This window comes from Manis pentadactyla, chromosome 1, assembly GCF_030020395.1.
Source record: "Manis pentadactyla isolate mManPen7 chromosome 1, mManPen7.hap1, whole genome shotgun sequence".
Taxonomy (NCBI): domain Eukaryota; kingdom Metazoa; phylum Chordata; class Mammalia; order Pholidota; family Manidae; genus Manis; species Manis pentadactyla.
In genome coordinates, this window is record NC_080019.1 from 26,616,667 (window position 1) to 26,635,745 (window position 19,079).

Here is a 19,079-nt window from a genome sequence, read left to right on the forward strand (position 1 = left end):
AAATGTTTTCAATACTATATTTTAAAGTTTGGAAGGTTACATTAATCGAAAAGATTACCTTGACAACTAGAAATGAATTTACAATCATGAATTGACACAAATCTATTTACATATAGATTTACAGCTCTAAACATCATCTATCTTAGGCGGTTTTTATTGGTATTTATGAAATAAAATTTTCAATGTCATTAATTTATTCAAAGCATACTTATCAAGTGTGAATAGTGTACCAAGCACTGTGCTTACTCAGAGAAAAGTGGTGTAAAGTTTCTTCAAAATAACAATCAGCCATGGGACACTTAAATTAGATTTTGGACTAAAAGCTTTTATCTGTAAGCAACTTCATCTTGTAAAATCAAGAACATCTGTAAATGGAAGAATATAACTACCTTTTGCTAATTATATTTTGTTCCATAAAAACTCTGGAAATACAATTCCATCCATTCCAGATTAGTAGATTTACTATAAAATCATAAAGAACACTAACTAAATAGAAATGATTTAACTATCATTCTGATTACTTTTATAGAGAACTTTAAGAGTTACTCAATGAATATTAAAGCATAAAACACCCAACACAAGTTTAGAATTCTGTATGCCTATCCACGAAATCTAAAATGTTAATATTTTTACATCATCAAAAGAAACCAAATTAAATCACACGAGTACTGATATACTGGGTTTTTAAAAATTAGCCCTTATTACAGCCAAAAAAATATGATTAACAAAAAGCATCACAAAATGATTCCAATGTGTTTCAAAGTTTATCTGTATGGGCTCTAGTTTTTAACTTGAGCCCAATATGATTGGCCCCAATATGATTTATCACTGACAGGCATCCTTTAACTGCAAACCTACTGTCAGTTAATCTAAATTTTCATATGCATATTTAGAAACAAGAACAATCATACAACTTCTTGAAAACTAAGAGTATTTTAACTCATTCAAAAGTTGGAAATCTAAAGCCAGTAAATTCATAGGCATTATTGTAACATAAGTGATTTATTTTTTGAGGGATGGGCTAAATGTAACTAAAAAGAAGAAAAGTGGTTTACTTTTCCATAGTCTCACATACCAATCTCATCACTGTCAAAGTCATCTGAGTATTCAGAACTCCTTTGCTTGGCTGAGCGAGCTGTGATTGCTTTTATTAGCTCATCCTAAAATGAAATAATTAAAATCAATTTCCAGCCAAATGTGGAGGTCTTGATATATTGGAGGTCTCAAATAATGCTTAATAACTGCTTTCAAACTTGGGTTTCATTCATCTAACAAATATACACTGAAAGCCCACCATGTCTATAAGCCCTCAGACTCAAGGCAGAGCACCACAGACAAGATCCCTCTCCTCATGGAGCATACAGTAAAATTGGAAAAGACAGACACTGTCAAATAAATTAGTTACAAGCTCTAATTAGGACTGGAGCTTAATAAACAAGGGAGGACTTAATCTAGACAGGATTTATTATAAATTGGCATTTTGGAAATAGCTGATACTTTTTAAGATCTTTTAGCATATTTTAGTAATGAATGTAATCAATAGTATAAATTGAAAGGCTGAGATCAAAGTTGTAATGACTAGACAGAAAAAACTTAATGTGATAGGTACAACAGGAAAAACAACAGAAAAATTTTTATGAAAATTCAAAGTTCATACAATCCTGCATTATATAGGATTGTTCCTAGAATAATTTCCTATCCTACATTCGAATAACACAGTGTTTACCTTGCAAAATCATTCAAAATAAAAGTGCTTTGAAGTACTTTACCTGGAAAGTGGTCCTTTTAGTGACTTTTGGGCTCTTTGTATATGCCAAAGTTGTGCTAAAAACTTCGTCGGACATAGTGTTTTTGTTTTTTGTTGTTGGTTTTTAAACTCTTTAGCTTTATAAAATGACTAATTAAGAACAGGAATAATTCAACCTCAGATGATGGCTGAAATATAGAATAAAAAAAAGACTGTTTTGCATGCTTGAGAACTTCCATTACTACCCTTAGTGCTTAAAAACAAAAAAATGGAGAATAAACTGAAAACAAGAAAAACATTACATGAACACTGAGCTACATATTCACTTAAATATGAAAACAGTTCCTGTAAACAAATACAAAATTCTCAAAACTAGCTTATCAAAGTCAAATTAAAAGGTTATCCTAAAATAGCTTTGCGATTATTTTAAGGATGAGCAAATAAATGACTGAAACATATTACTACAGGATGTTGCCAATTAAAATAAAACGCCTCATTTTTCACTTGATCCGAAAACTGTAATAGCATTGCCTACAAAACGGTCATACCTTATTTAAAAGTCTACCAGGAGGGCTGTCAGAATAAAAGATACAACTAAGCAACACCAAACCAAATCAACCCCCCACGAAAAAATACACAAAAAAAGCATTGCTTGTGTACACAGCTACTGAAAGATAAAGATCATAACGCGAAACTACAAATCGCCGCTCTTCCTTCTCACAAGTGTTAATATTGCTAGAGAAACAGAACGAAGCTTAAGCGACGGGCTGCGTTACAATCACTGTACGAGGCGCCGCAAACGTTTCCCCTGGTGGGCGCCGAGGCCGGGCCCTGCCGTCCCGCAGCCCGCCTGGCGCCCGCCGGGGGCAGTCCGGGCCCGGCCAGGAGGCGCCCGGGTCCAGCCCGCGCCGCCCGCGCCGCCCGCCTGGCGTCCGGCACTTCCACGGCCGCGTCCCCAAGAGCCCTCCCCGCCGCATTCCTCGCCCTCTGTCCCGAGACCCTTACCCACTCCAGCCTCTCCGGCGGCGGTCTCCCCGCAGCCTCACCACTGAGAGGCTGGCTTCGGGGAGGAGCTTCTCGCCTCCGCCGGGCCTGCCGGCTTTCGGAGACCAGGCCCGGCCCGAGCCAGGGGGAGGGACAAAAGGCCGAGGTGGGAGGCGGTTGCTAGGAAACAGCATCTCCGGTAGGAAGTGACTTGTCCATCGCCAGGTATCTCGGGTACCGAACGTCGCCCTTGACGCCGACGCGTCGCTGGGGCAACCGCCCAGACGACGGAAATGACGTCAGACCTCTGTGTCTTGGGAGAGGCGAGCGTTCTCGGCCGCCGGTGCTTCCCTGTTGCTGGGGGGGCAGGACCCTCCCAGCTCGCCCTCGGGTGTCGAGAGCCTGGCGCTTGCTGGTGGAGTGAGGGTCTTGACCTGCTGCTTGAGCCACAGCACGTGCATTGTTCTACCAGTTAGGACGTGAAGTTCTGTAAGTCGGAGAAGTGTATTGACAGAATAGGGTACTGATAGTTCAAAAAGAATGGCACAATAGTGACGTTTCCAGGCCCAGGAGTTAAACTGCACGTGGGAATCCTGGCACCCTTCCCTGTACCCGGTTGATGCGCAAGTTAACGTCTTAATGACTCAGTTTAATTTTCTGGGGGGGGGGAAAGATAATAATAATTATAATAGCTACCTTAAAGTGTTGCTGTAAGTATTGACTGAAATAATGCAGGTGGAATACTTGCAAGAGCGCCTGGGATTGCATTCAGTCAACATTAGATAACGTTTTTATGCCACTCAGTCTCTAAGGATAAAAACCCATTCCAAGTATTTCTTTAATGTAAAGTTTCCTCCTTTCTATAAGCAATTGATAGTCCCCTTAAAATCGCCAGTCAACAAATAAGATGATCTAATAAACTGGAGGACAACGTGCTGACAAAACCAACATCTAGTTAGCAGAGACAATCTTTAAATATATATAAAAACACTTCTTTAAAGGCTTTCAAATAACATGGATTTTACTATTTTTAATTTAACAGAAGTGTAATCCTAGTTAAATTTAAAATTAAAAATTCATTTAAATGAATTCATTGGCTAGTAATTAAACTTATACCTGGTATTTTTTCCCATATCCCTAAAATTTAATGATTTTTCACTTATTCAACAATTATTTATAAACAAATCACAATGAGATATAGATTTAATAATGTATTAAAAAACTAAACATGTATAATAAAAAATACAAAATTTAGTAAAAACACCCAAACCTACCCAAACCTATGCTTTTAATGGCATTTGCAATGCAACTTTTTAAGAAGTGTGTTTGGGTTTTGCTGAACTTGTCCTTTTTTGAAAAAGTCAGTTTGATCAACATTTGCTTAATTTTGGTGCTTCAAATGTTTTTGAGTGAGACTCTGCGTAAGGTATTTTCCATTCTCACCAGTTTCTGATCCATGTAATTTATTAATCAACAGATATGATTCTATGTGGTACCTGTGTACACAGTGAGAAGACAGTATCCACATTTCTTATCTTTGAAGTATTAATTTGTTCATGTTTGAATATTTACATTCATTCAGAATACTTCACTTTTAATCCTTTTATCTGATATAGTTCTCATTTAGATGGGATTTAAAATAAAATACACAAAAAATTAATTTAAAGAGCCTTACAGAAAATATCCTATGGTTTCTACAGAACCCACTAGATTTTTATTTTCAACTTAAAACAAAATAATAAAGGATATAAAGCTATATCTTACAAAGCTATAGTAAACTCAATAACTCAGGTTAATTTCTCCACAAGAGTTAAAGCACAATATCCTTCTACTGTTGTCTTATTTTAAGCAGCAGTATATATTTGCTAATATTTTCAGTATAATATGCTACTAAAGCATTACATAATATTTGAATTAATAGTATTTTATCTACAGCATAGTTTACAATACACATATAATTGTTAAATGAACTCATGAGTAAACAAATTGCATTTTAAACTGAAAACAATTTTTGGAACATTCCAAAAGAAGCCCACAGGTACTCAATTAAAAAAAAGTGAAAACACTGCAACACTCTAAATTTCAGTAGTTTATGTAAATTTTCCTCTTTATTTCATTTTCATTTTTCTAATATATATTTGATCTCAGAAGTATTTGCAAAGCAAACTTTTTTGAGTTTAATGTAGTTTTCATTTCTGAGCCTTGCCTTCACACAGTCATTCACTCACTCATTCATTCATTCATTCATTCATTTAGTATACATACACGTATCAATAATGTTCTGGGTCAGACTTTGTGAATTCAAGTGTAACCAGAGTAGGTCCCTGCCTTAGAAATCCCACAGGCTAGAGATAGCTGAAAACCTTGGTAAACACATGATTATCTATCACCGTGATGATTTCTCCATAGAAGTACAAAGTAAGAAGCTTTCATGAGAGGAAAGAATTCTTCCTGGAGGTTCTACAAAGTTTTCACAGACAAAGTAAGTTTGAATTGACTAATGAGGTTAGGAGATAAGGAGGAGTAAGGAATTTATTTGAAGCACCAAGTTTGTGGTAATCTGCTATGGCAGCAATATGGAATTAATACAAACTCCATACCATATTTTCTACTCATGTACATAACATTTTCAGTCAAATTTCTTGTTCAGAATGGGAAAAGCTGAAAGTATTTACGTAATTCTATCTTATTATAGTTAATACGTCTTATTTCTGTTGGTTCCTGCTACAATGCGAGGAAACTGGGACAATCATGGCCTATTCTGGGGCTAAAAGCTAAGGTTAGTGGGGGTCTTAGTCTTCCAGGCATTGGCTGGATAATTAATGAATTGCCTTGAAGTAATTGCTATCAAATTAATATTTTAGGTCATAGGAAAAATGGGAGAAACTAGGAAGTGTCATGACTTGACTGTGATTTAAAAAGGTCATTTTGGTGATGAGTTGAAGGATGAATTGAGGACCAAAGGAGCTGGAAGAAGGCTCCATGGAAGGGGTCACCCAGGCAGCTCAGGAGAGATGCCACCCAGACAGGGAAGAAGGCAAAGGCAGTGAAAATGGAAAAGAATGGATATGTGTCAAGGTACTTTCTATAATACGATTGATAACATAGCAAAAGTCGTGTGTGTAGGGGAAGCAAAAAAGGAAGCAGGGAAAATCTGATGCCGGATTTGGGCTCACTGAGTTGGAAGTGCCTGCAGTGGTAGGCGTAGGTGTGAGGCTGGTAGGATGAGGGTGGGCGCAGAAGGGACGGAGGGCGGAACCCTGAGGAACATCAAGCAGGCAGGGGTGAGCAGGGGCTCTGGGAAGCAAAGAGCAGGATGGCACTGCCCGAGAAATGGAGGAGAATGGTGCACCAGTGAAGGAGCGGCCAGTGTTATCTAGTAGTTAAGCAGCTGGGATGGAAACTACAAGTTTGCATCTGTCAGTGCGTACACCATACCCTAAGATCTGTGCAGTGCTGAAGGCACGGCAGTTTCCCTGGAGGGTCTCTTAGGTGAGCTGGGACCGGCTCTTACTTGCTCAGGGGTCTATTGCACAAAGCCAGTCCCAACTCTTAGTTCAGCAACATTGAGCTGCTAGCTTGAAACCGGTCATAATAGAATTATTTTAAATTTGCAAGCAATACAGCACTACACTTCCGAGAAATCCTTTCCATCACCTACTTCCCTCCCACCTACCCCAGAGTTAAACATTTAAGCACTCAGCTAGATCAGAAGGAAGGTGAGGAAAAATTGCATTAAGTCTAGAGGTGAATGGGAGATGAGGGAGTGGGACTCAGAAAGAAACTGACATTCTTTCCAGATGTTAGTGATGAAGAGAAAGACAAAGTTATGGTAACATCTTAAGACTCAAGTAGGTTTGAAAAAAAGTTACTCAATTCAATAATCAGGTGATTATTTTCACTTAAAAAATGTCCCAAATAAGACTGATTTGTTATATAGACTTTATGGTGTTACTGTGGTTTTAAGAAATCTTCACTTCTAATAACATTTTCCTGTGCAAAACTACACTATTCTTAGGTTCTCCTGTTTTCTATCTTTGCTGATGTATTAGCCCGGAGGTATCTTTCTGTGTCATTTCTTCCATGTGTAGTCCCCTTTCATCTACCTTTTTGGAATTGCTTGGCACCTTCCTAGCCACTTCCCTTAAGACATCTGGTTTGGGAATAAAAAAATAAAAATTATTAATTTCATGTTTTACACAAAAGTTCTGTAGTTTTTATGAATTTTCAAGGAAAGGAAGGCCAAAGTCCAGGTACAGATGATAGGAATAAAACAAATTCTGCAAGACTATGTGTAAAATTTAATTTTGCCTTAGCATTGCACTCATAAGAATGTAATTATTCCTTGTTTTCGTTCTGTGGGATGTCTTTTCCAGAAGGGGAAAGAAATGCCATGGCCTGCATGAGCCACCGACTTCCAGGAGATGGCAGCAAAGGACTTGGCACCTGGGAATTAACAATCGAAACATTATCATTACTATTTTGGGGATATTTTATTTTGCTTAAAGTGATTAAAAGTCACATTGAAAAATAAATTTATTTTTATGTAATTGCATAGAGGCTTTTGAATGGTCAGTTTTTTTCTTTATATTAGAAAGTTAGAAACTTACTAGTTTAAGATGACAACAAAATCTTTTTTTAATAAATTTTTTAGAAGACTTCATGTAAATTTTCTTCCTCAGTTCATCCTCCACTGTCCCAAACTCAACTGTAATCATTTTTAATAGTTAGAATTCTCTTTCTTACTATTTTTTCTACACACATAAAAATATTCATATTACCTACTTTCTTCCATAGCCTGTTTTTTCCACTTGAATATTCTTCATGTTAATTAAAATTTGAATTGTGCATGACTCTGTGGTTAGACAATTATGTACATTTTAAAGCCATTATTGATGGTCCTTTATGTTGTCTCCATTTTTTTTAAGGTATCATTGTTATACAATCTTGTGAAAGTTTCACATGAGCAGCATTGTAGTTACAACATTCACCCATATAATCAAGTCTCTCCCCCACCCCATTGCAGTCACTGTCCATCAGCATAGTAAGATGCTATAGAGTCACTACTTGTCTTCTCTGTGCTACACTGTCTTCCCCATGACCCCCCCCACATCATGTATGCCAATCATAATGCCCCTCAATCCCCTTCTCCCGCCCTCCCCACCTGCCCTCCCTACCCCCTTCCCTTTGGTAACCACTAGTCTCTTCTTGGAGTCTGTGAGTCTGCTGCTGTTTTGTTCCTGTAGTTTTGGATTGTTGTTATACTCCACAGATGAGTGAAATCATTTGGTACTTGTCTTTCTCTGCCTGGCTTATTTCACTGAGCATAATACCCTCTAGCTCCATCCATGTTGTTAAGAATGGTAGGATTTGTTTTCTTCTTATGGCTGAATAATATTCCATTGTGTATATGTACCACATCTTCTTTATCCGTTCATCTACTGATGGACACTTAGGTTGCTTCCATTTCTTGGCTATTATAAATAGTGCTGCGATAAACATAGGGGTGCATCTGTCTTTTTGAATCTGGGATCTTGTTTTCTTTGGGTAGATTCCTAGGAGTGGAATTCCCGTGTCAATGGTATTTCTATTTTTAGCTTTTTGAGAAACCTCCATATTGCTTTCCACAGTGGTTGAATTAGCTTACATTCCCACCAGCATTGTAGGAGGGTTCCCCTTTCTCCCCATCCTCACCAGCATTTGTTGTTCCTTATCTTTTGGATGTTGGTCATCCTAACTGGTGTGAGGTGATATCTCACTGTGGTTTTAATTTGCATTTGCCTGATAATTAGTGATGTGGAGCATCTTTTCATGTGCCTGTTGGCCATCTGAATTTCTTCTTTAAAGAAGTGTTTGTTCATATCCTCTGCCCATTTTTTAATTGGGTTATTTGCTTTTTGGGTATTGAACCATGTGAGTTCTTTATATAGTTAGATGTTAACCCTGTATCAGATATGTCGTTTACAAATATATTCTCCCATACTGCTGTTGTCTCCACTGTTTATGTGCAACCTTGAATAAACATTATAACACACTTAGCTAATTATTTTCAATAAAATCCTTGGGGTGGAATCATTGAATCAAGTATGTGTATATAAACTTTTTCTATTTGTTACCAAAATGCCTTCCAGAAAAGTTTTTATGACATACATTCCAGTAAACATCATAGGAATATTTTTCACCTAAATTTATTCATTAGTTGACCTTATTGTACCCTTGTAAGATGCAATTTTGTTTGCTAAAATATTGTTCTTTTATTCTGTGCAGCTCTATTTATGGTCTCCTTTAAAAACAATTCCTTATTTGACACACAATAATAAAAAATCTGGATATCAAATACAAACATAAATATAAAATATTTTCTTAAGTTTTTGAAAGGGAACATTAAGGGTTAAAGGACAGAGGAATTATTTAAATATAATGAGAATATGTTCTGTGGATAAAAGTATAATGTTTCAAATACCCTTAATTTTGTAACTATTATTACTGGCATTAGGAAGATACCACTTGATATAATTCTCTTAAGGAAATCCATTTGGTCAAGGAATTAATAACATAAATTAAAGCTGTTCATGTTTAAAACATGCAATGATGAATGCTAAGGCATTACTAAATATTTTATGTAACTTCAAAGGCACTATATTTGCCCAATCATGGATTCAATTTTAGACATTTTATGTACATATATTGTAGCCAAACTTAGAGTAAACTTTGCTAAAAACTTTCTGTTATGCAAGTTTCTTAACCTTGAAATGAACTTTTGTGATTCCTGAGTAAATATATAACATGATGCTTTTACTCCTTGGCCTGGATCCAGATGTCAACTTTTCATTCTAAATAGCATGTTCATGCAGCCCGTAGCCAACTGATTTTTTTTTTTGTTATTATAGAGAAAGAATAAAGAACATTCCCTATAAAAATCTGATATAGACTTCTTTTTCCTGCATTACATATTACAATGTCTCTTTTCCTTCTACAACTAAAGCCCATAAAATGTTCCCTTTAAAAAGCCAATACCATGTCTGTTAGATAAAACAAAATTTCCTTATTAGCTGTCAGTGAATCTGTTTTTTATCTTTCTGTTTTTATGTTTGTTTCCTCTTAAATTTTGGAGTGTTATTTGTCTGGAATTGGTAGGTGTTGGGTAAAATTAGTAAATTAGTTATGTCTGAAAAGTAATGGATAGTACAGATTTTGTATCCTTTTTTTGAGAGGGTTTATCTTACAAATTCCAAATTCTTGAAAAGTTTGGACTCACCTTTTTAAAAATGACATCTCACTGTTTTAGATAGGGTGAGACAAAGTATGAGAAATGATTTTGCATCTTGCTTATGAACATCAATATTAAAGTTTATATTCAAGTGTGTTTTAGACCATTTTCTTTTAGACAAATCAATTCAAGTACCTTATGTCTCGCTTAGAGAGCTCTACTGTCTAGTTGAAGCTATGCTACCTTTGTGAGAATGCAGTTAGAGTCCTAGAATGCCAAAGAAACAATGTCATAATTCTTGGTATGTGAATGCTTTTGATGATATTACGGGAAAACACCTCTGAATACTTCCAGTGACACTGAGTACCTCAGCATATGATGCCTGTGTTCCACTGTTGGACAATGTTATCACAATTGCATTCTTCATGCTTAATCTTCACACTTTTTCTATATTTTGATCCTAGATCTCTTCTGCAGACTTTCAGAGAATATATCTAATCCTCCTTTCACGTGACAAAATTTCCATTATGGAAAGATTTAGCACACACCCGCAATTTATTTTCATTTACCACTATTTCTTATTTCCTTTACTGCTTATTTCAAAAACCCATCACCATCCTGATTGTCTTTTCTGGACAATATAATTTGCTTTTGTCTTTCAAGGGCTGGGTCTAAAGATGACCAGAACATACGTGATTTAACCCGTGCAAAGGAATAGTTCTTTTTAAAGTTCTGAACACTATTAACACTGTCTGAGCTTATGTAAACATTTTTCTAAGAGGTGGCTTCCACTCTTGGCCCACATTATGGACTTGTAATCAAGTCCTAACTTGTAACTATCCTAACTGGATGCTGTGGTTTTCTAGGGGCCATATGAGCGTATGAGTCAAAAGATTCTCTGAACCTAAGTGTGAAAATTGATATTTTAATGTATTAAATACCATTGCCTGGTTTAGGGCATATCTTTTCATCTTTCAATGTACAGAAAACCTCCCGAGTTCAGTTTAGTCATCTAGCATACTATTCTTCATTTTGCATTACCCTTAAATTTGACAGGAATATGTATATGGCAGGTGTTCATGCAAGTCATTACTAAAAAATAGGAGGATATTTAATTTATCCACATTCATAGATGCCTTCCTAACCAGGATCAATGCGAGGTGATTTAGCTATTTCTTATCCAGAAATGGTTTAGAGAAATGGAATCTAAGTCTGAGCCACAATCTTCTCTCTCCTTCCCCAGGCTGTGGTGGCAGTGTCAGAACTCCCTTAGAGCTGGATCTCTTGTCCTTCAGCAACAATTGCCAGTGGCAACTGTATGTTTTTAAATGATAGTCTATGAAGAGGTTTAATAGTCACATACTATGATTTAAATCTAAAACGTATAGAAAATCAGAACTATCCAAGAACTGTTTAATGAGTGAAGCCTTCATAGAAATTAATACATGTATTTTTCTATAATCCACAATTTATTATTTTTCTCTGTTGTGATTTATTAAAAATTGCTTTTCCTTTCCAAAAAATTTTGGGGGACAGAATTGCACTTCAAAAAATATCAGCAACCAGACCACTATTATTCAATTATTGAACTATTAAAAGAGATAGTAATAACTTTCTTTTAGAGAACTAAAGAATTTAAACATAAAGTTAAAGTGAGAAAAGAAATAGTCCTATTAGTTCTAAAATTAGTTAGGGAACATTGATAGACTAGGCTGACTAAATTTCATGGACTGCAAGCATTCTTTTTTTGAGTGTTACATAGTGAATTATCCAAAATCCTAGGATAAGCTACATTTTTACTATAGGAAACACCAACAGACAGGTTTTCCTTTTTTTTTTTAACTTTAGACATTTTGTTACTGGTGAACATATTTGTCTATACTTGATTCTGTGGTTAGACTTCTGTGTACATACACATAAATACACATATACAGACTTCAGTTTTTTAATAGGATTCAAAGTCTTTCTTGAATAAGAATGTTTTGTCACTTTGGCCATTGCTTCTTTTATTTCCTAGAATTAGATATTGCTATATTTTTATCATACTACTCTTAACATATTTGTTCCTATAAAATCTCAGCCATATTTTCTATATCCATGTCAATAGAAGGCTAAATCTTGAAAGAGGGGAATATAGGGGTACTTAAAATTTTTTTTAACATTTCAATGTGCATATAGCCATGGGGAAGCATACAATGAGGGCCACAAAGTAGTCTCTGCTACTCTTCTAGAAAGCCACACAGAACTTCTGGTAGAAGAACTGGTAGGGCAGCAAGAGCATGCACAAAAAAAAAAATGAGCAGGCATTTATAATTACTCAAATGTTCAAAAATAAAAAAATTCTGTACGCTTCAAAATCAGAGGCAGTAAGGATATATGCAGAGTGGAAGAGCATGAAAAGCAGGAGCAATGCACAAAAGATAGAAAGAATGGGGCATGGAAGGAAGCCATGAATACTCTAGACTAAATCAGTGAGTGTCGTGTGAGGAGGTGCACCATTTTTCAAACTTGTGGGTGGTGACCCCCTAAGGAGTCATCACATTAATTTGATTGCAATCAAGATTAAAAAGAAATTCCTGGCATAAATAAGACTGGAATAATACAAACACCCATTGTCTTTTACAAATCAGTAAGGTATGTGCTATTTCAGGATGACTTTGTTTCCATATGTATAGTAAGTATATGGAAAATGCAGAATTACAAAATATATAAAATTCCATGACTGCACAACTGCTTCTGAGCCTGCCTCCCCACTCTACTCATGCAAACTTATGTTTTATTGTTACGCACACTTACTTCATTTTGGAAGTATCTTTCAAACAGAAATGTTTCTTCAATCTTCCTGCAAATCATCATTCAAAACGCTTTCTTACATTTACATTATCCAGAAACCCTCCATAATTAATCAAATACAATGCGATGATTTCTCCTTGTGTATTTACCTTTAATTCTCACTGTCTGATCTTAAAATAGAGAGATTCTACCATTTAATCTCAATTATATGTGGGCATTTACAGAATAAAGTAAAATAATTCTTGTACATAACATATGCATGCTGTTAGGGATATTGTATGCTCTGTGTGTGTGTAGACATGATATAAATCTTATGTAACTATATGTCTTCTTTAGTTAAATGCTACTTCAGATAAGGGTTGTGTTTATTTCCATTTTTGTATTTCTTTTTTTTAGTGGATAAGGATGAAATTTATTAATTAACAGTCTTTTCCAAGGATAGTGCAATTAATGTAGGAGAGTTTAGATACTTTTACATTCTGGTAATGATAATAATGGTGCTAATTTTACCCTGAAAAAACAGATTGTTTCTGGAATCTACTATTATAACTTGTTTCAGTCATCTTATCCCATATCTTTCTCAGCATTGAGTATTTTATGCTTTTCCTCGGTATGCTCCCAAATAGTACAAACTTTGACAACTTTGTGACATATTAGAAGTATATGCTAGTATAATATTCAAAAACAATAAAGAGGACACGACTTCAAAAATTTAATGTGTGTATGTTAGAATAAACCTGTGCATTCACCTCTCCTTATTTTCCTATATCCTGGCATTTTCTTATTAATTTGTAGGTGGTAATACTACTCATTCAGGGAACCAAGAGATTTTACAAGGTTAAATTGGATGTATGTGATTCAAAGTTAGCATTAATTACTGATGTCCCCTTTAAGTTTAGAATTTTTTTATTATTGGACATGTATAAATGGGAGGTAAATAGAGGAAAATTAATTTTTGGAAAAAAAATGAATCAAAATATATTTTAGAAAGGAAAACATCAGAAGTAAGGTAATAGGCAGAAATGGAAATCAGTTCAGTGGGGAAAGAATTCTGATTAATTAGCAGAAATAATTTTGTTTGAATTACATTCACACCTGGAATTCATTCTTTTGTTTTATATCAATCAGCAGCTCTCATGAATTTTTCTGATGTCTGTTCAAACTATATATAAACCATATATAAACAATATATTAACTATACATAAACTGTATATATAAACTATATATATAAACTCTATATAAATATTTTACTCATTCAAAGGGCAAGCTCTTAGATTTATGTATCATTTTTGTGTCCTAATTCATTAATGTTCTCTATTTCCTTATTAAACTTAAATCTTCTGTATTCTTTGTTTTTTTTCTTCAACTTCTATAGTTAAATGATTTTTTCATGTTTTTACTTTTCTTTACATCTTCAGTTTCAGTGTAAGTGTTGAAAGTAGATGTTGCAAGTTGATGCTTTGTTTGTCTTATTTTGTCAATTAGATTTAGGCTTTAGGATCAGTGCCCTGTGCTAAAATCCTGACTATTCCACCTAAAAGCTTTGTGACTTTGCATTAGTTACTCATCCTTTCTCAGTCTCAGTCTCCTCCTCTGACTGCTGTTGAGAGTGCTAAAAGAGATAAACATGCAACACATTTATCCTAATGCTAGCACACAGTCAGCAGTCAATAAACATTATGAAGCTGTGAATATATACTTGCATGTGACATACTTTCCATATTTTATATTAAATATTATACCACTTATCATGTTATATAATACATACTACATGTTTCAGATAAACTCCTTCTTGTCTGTATTACAGAAGCAACCCAGTTCCCCATAATAATCAAGTGTTCTCTAGTATTCATGTGGTGGCAGAAGGAGCCAAAATGGCCAGGTCACAGTCTCAACTTCTAGTTCAGTGGAGCCATTGTTTCATCTCCTACGGGAAGCATTAATCCCTTGGGACACAAGACCTTCATGTGAGTGAGCAGAACCTAACATTTCAGGGATGGGGAACACAAAGTTTTCAGGCAATTCATTAGTAAAAACAGTAAGGAGACTTTCTATTTCCACTCTTTGTTCCAGAACTTGTGTACCTTTAGAAGAACGAGCCACAGATTTTGGTACCAGTTCAATGTGTACACTGTATCTTGTGGGAGAGCACCCCACCCTGACCAGTACAGTAATTGAGTCTAATAATCTGTTCAACCGTTATATTATGCCTGTTGCTTCTGAGTAAGAAGGTACATGATACAACCAGGGAATGCCATGGGGTCAGCCAGCACAATTAATTCTTCCTTCTGTAAAAGAAACTCCTTAGTCAAGTGCAGTGCCCTGAAGGACATCATCACAGTGAATATGACACTCAGTAAATCTTTGGGTGGTGATGCTGGCAAAGCCATTGAAACAGAGAAGACAAAACTATGTACAAAATAAGTATAAGTGCTTTAGTAATCCCAAATCTGAGCTCCCTCCATCATGGGAGCAGTCCAGTGGAATCAAACTATCTAAAGGCGGCTGGTCGGCCCTCTCTGCCTGCAGTGCCCTGACAGGGCTCGTGGCTGGTGTTTGTCACTGGGAGGTTAGTCATTTAACATTAACAGTAGCTGAATCAGCCTTGATGGGGGTAAGTTTAATTTCTCGACCTCAGGTAACTTCAATCCTTGCTGCAGATGCCACACTGAGTAAACCCTGCAGTGGTTGAAGGCTGACTAGCAGTCACAGAACGTCAACTAATTTTGTCCATCTGGTTAATACTCCTCCTGGCATTCATCTATAGCATTCATTTGGAACAACAATAGACTATAAATGTGTGTCCATTCCACAACGCAGAGTACTAACCACCATACGATCACGGCGAGCTACCAGACGCCACTGTGTGTCCATTCCAAATGGTCCATTCACAAACCTCCTTGCCACCAATTCTCTAATCTTTTTATTTTGCAGAAATCATCACATAAATCCTCAGCCCACTGTGGAGGGACCGCCATTCCTGCTTTATTACACAAATAGTGACTAAGCAGATCAGCTGCCTGAAGCTCTGCCCACTGGACGATTTCCCACTCTCACTGCCCTTTAGGAGCTGTAGTGATGCAGCAGTCCACTTCTGACTGGTGTCAGCATATTGCCTCAGGTTTTTTGGTTTAAGTTTCTTTTTTTCCTCTCAGTCAACTGCTCATGGGGTCTTTGTTTAGTTAGTTCACTGTGGTCTTTGTTAGGTTAAAGAAGAGGTGAAATGTAGTCTGAGTAGGTGCCATGGAAATAATGGAGCGCTTACTCATGTAGCTCTACTTGTGCTTTCAGGACTTGCTTGAGCCTAATCTTGTAAGAATTACTTCCATTTACAGTGCTGCTTTATAGCCTCTACTTAATAACTTGGAAGGTCAGACAACAATTCATGTCTTTTAAAATAATCAATTTCTGAAAGGAGCCAGTAGGAAGCCAGGGGCTATTTCTCAAAAAGAGACTAATTATTTGCAGAAGTAAGCATGGCTACTGGATCTGTGCAGTGGTTCTTTATCAAGACTTACCAGAAGTTCCATACAACCTCTCTATTTGCCTCCGATACTTGGAGGCACTGCATCTACTGGGCCATTAGGTAGAGTTGCAAAATAGTATGTGACTACTGCATAGTTCTTTCTAGTTCTAGATCCACCCAAAGCCTTATAGGTTACTTAGTAGGTGGGTTGGAGCAGCAAATTCACTTATTTTACATGTTGCTTCCAAAATACACAGAGAATACACCAGATATAGTTCAAATACAGTGCCTTTTTCTTGGTGATAAGGGTCCAGCAACATGTCTTCATGGTTGAAGGAAACATCTCAATATGTCTAGAGCACTGGGCCTCCAGACACTTCTTAAAAGTGGGGAATATTCATGGAGATACACCACATACCTTCTGGTAGCATGTATTTTATCAAGTTATCTAGGATGTTTGCCACGTCCTGTTCACCAGGTCCAATCAGCATGAACTTACCAATATGGGGGACAGTGGTAGATAATGTCAAAGAAGATAGGCCTGTGAATTCTCTTGTGCACTAGATTAAGACAGAGATAGATCATATATCCTTAAATTACAACAGAGAAGGTATGGTGTTCTCTCTACCATGTGAAAATGAACTGTTTCTGGTGGTCTTTGCTAATTAGTACATAGAAATAGAAAAAAGGGGCTTTTAATAACTCTAGTAACTTCAAACCATGTCTCAAGAGCTCTGTGAATTTCTTTCTGTAATAAGATCACATCTGAAATAGAAGCTGCATTGGAATCACCACCTAATATTGTCTACAGGAAACCATTGTATTTTCTGTCCTCCATAGAAACTAAATAGGTGAGTTAAATGAAGCTTCAACAGGAATCACTCTTTCTACACTCTGCTAGTCTTGGGTGGATGCAGTGGCATTTGCAGTTACCTCAGGTTTGCAGTAATACTTCTGATTTATAATTTGGAAGGGATGGCCTGTTCCAGGGTTTCCCGAACCCTTCCTACCACAATAGCCTTCTCAGTGATCCAAGGCAGGAAACCTGCAAGCGGCAGAGCGTGTCTATGCCAACTGCAAATTCAGGAATCAGCAGATGGTTGATTCTTTGACTGAATGGACCTACAGTGACACAGACTGGGATAAAATTGTCATTTATCACCTGACCACTGGAAACTTTCCCTCTAACTGATGAAGCACTATGACATTTTGGATTCGCAGATACTAATTTCATCTCAGAGTCACTTTTCAGTGCTTATCTTCCCCCAGTACCTTGTTTCCATGGTAAAATGGCTACAGTTTCTATTTCCTGAAAATGAGAAGGAAATTTAGAGTTCATACTTGAGGCCCTTTTGCCTGGTCTCCAGGGATACCTACCTGCTCTTTCGTATGGCATTGAGTCTGTGAATGGGCTTAGGTCTGGGAACTGGTTCAGGGCCTGTGGTGGTGCCACATGTCCGGTTTCTATTTAGAAACCGAGAAATTACGCGTGAGACCAAATGAGACTTCTGTAGGCTGCCCATCTGTCTAACTGGCATCATCAGCTAGCTGCCTATAAACATCTCTATTCGTTACTTCATTCTGATTATTGCTCCAAATTTCTGCCTATTACTGAATCTGAGATCATTTTGTATTTAGAAATTAAGTGCTATTACTTGGCTTCTGCCATTTACAGATCCCATCCCTCCCCAATAAAATTAAGGAATATGTTTCAAGGTATAATATTTAGCATCACTTCTGCAAAGAACCAATGTAGAGCTCTTCAAGGATACTGGAACTCTCTTACCAATGTACGTCTTAGTGCTTTAGGGAGAATGTCCTTCCAGATTCCTCGAGGCATGGAGTAGGTTAGGGGAACAACTTATACATAATAAAGGTACTTCAACATTTCTTTCTCCTTATTCTTTTGATACATTATTACAGATGAAGGTTGATTCTCAGATTAAATAAACCAAGTAACCAACCGAGTAAACTCTTGAAACCATTCCCAGTGGCTTAGGTTAGCACATTAGAGAAACTCTGATAAATACACCCTGCCAATAAATTCTGCCTGACAGCGTTAGGTTAGTCCCTCCCCAGTTTAACACCCATGGAATCCGTGCCCACAGGATTCTCCAGATCTGTGTTGAAATAAATTGAAAACATGTTGTGATTATTTTGGTATTCACGCTATCTTTTCATTTTCCTTTCTACACTTTCATTTTTTCACAAAGAAACATGCAGATTCTAACCCTAGTAATAGATTTATAAGTATTAAGTGTGGAGAGCACATTTTGCGGAATAAGTAAAATGCCTCAATTAAAGGCAATAAAGGGTTTCCAAGAAAGGAAATCAAATGCCCTGAGGCCAAGAAAAGCAGGCTGTTTCTTCTGAAACAGGCTCAGTGTAATTTGAAAGGTACAAGCCATCAGATTTTTCTGAATCCACTCGTATTACTCAAGTCTGACACTCTGGGATCCACACTTTCCCAATCATGTCCTAAGTTTCACTGTAAAAAAAAAAAAACATCAGACTATGAATTCAAGTAGCACTCTAATTCAACTAACATAAGCAGAGGATAAAATTTAGATTTGCTTTAGTAAACAATAGATTCGGGGCCATGAGCGACAAGATAGTCTTGAGCGTCAAGGAAGCTGATTGGCTCAGAACAACTTCGGAGGCAAATATTGCATTAGCCAGAGGGCAGTTAGGAGAGCAGAAACCCCTCCAAGTATTTACAGCGAGAAGGGATGTAATGTAGAGAGTAAGAGATTTACAAAACTACAAAAGAGCCTTCGGGTAGGAAGAGCAGGGGCAACACCGCTAAGGTAGGAACTCGGGTGTTGGAAGAATCTTCAGGAACCACGATAATGTTGCCCGCTGCCTGCGGCACCCGGGTG

At 36.7% G+C, this 19,079-nt stretch overlaps 1 protein-coding gene and 1 long non-coding RNA gene across 10 annotated transcripts in view; one reads left to right on the plus strand and one right to left on the minus strand.

Moving 5' to 3' along the window:
• The window catches only part of MAP9 (microtubule associated protein 9), a 34,660-nt gene extending 31,676 nt beyond the window's left edge, over positions 1–2,984 (minus strand). For 5 of the 9 annotated variants that reach the window (XM_036887867.2, XM_036887868.2, XM_036887864.2 and 2 more), the window contains exons 1-3: positions 2,753–2,983; positions 1,770–1,935; positions 1,076–1,160 (exon numbers count right to left, since the gene is read on the minus strand). In XM_036887867.2, the coding sequence (XP_036743762.2) occupies positions 1,076–1,160; positions 1,770–1,844 (160 nt within the window). In that variant the 5' untranslated portion in view covers positions 1,845–1,935; positions 2,753–2,983. Of the gene's footprint in view, positions 1–1,075; positions 1,161–1,769; positions 1,936–2,752 lie in introns of all 9 variants that reach the window. The other 4 variants (XM_057496930.1, XM_036887865.2, XM_036887866.2 and 1 more) reach the window with 4 other exon arrangements.
• Positions 2,985–3,069: 85 nt separating this feature from the next.
• On the plus strand, positions 3,070–18,301 carry LOC118913749 (uncharacterized). The gene is made up of 3 exons (XR_005025316.2): positions 3,070–3,220; positions 14,542–14,701; positions 15,669–18,301. It is a non-coding gene; the product is annotated as an uncharacterized LOC118913749 (long non-coding RNA).
• Positions 18,302–19,079: the final 778 nt, after the last annotated feature.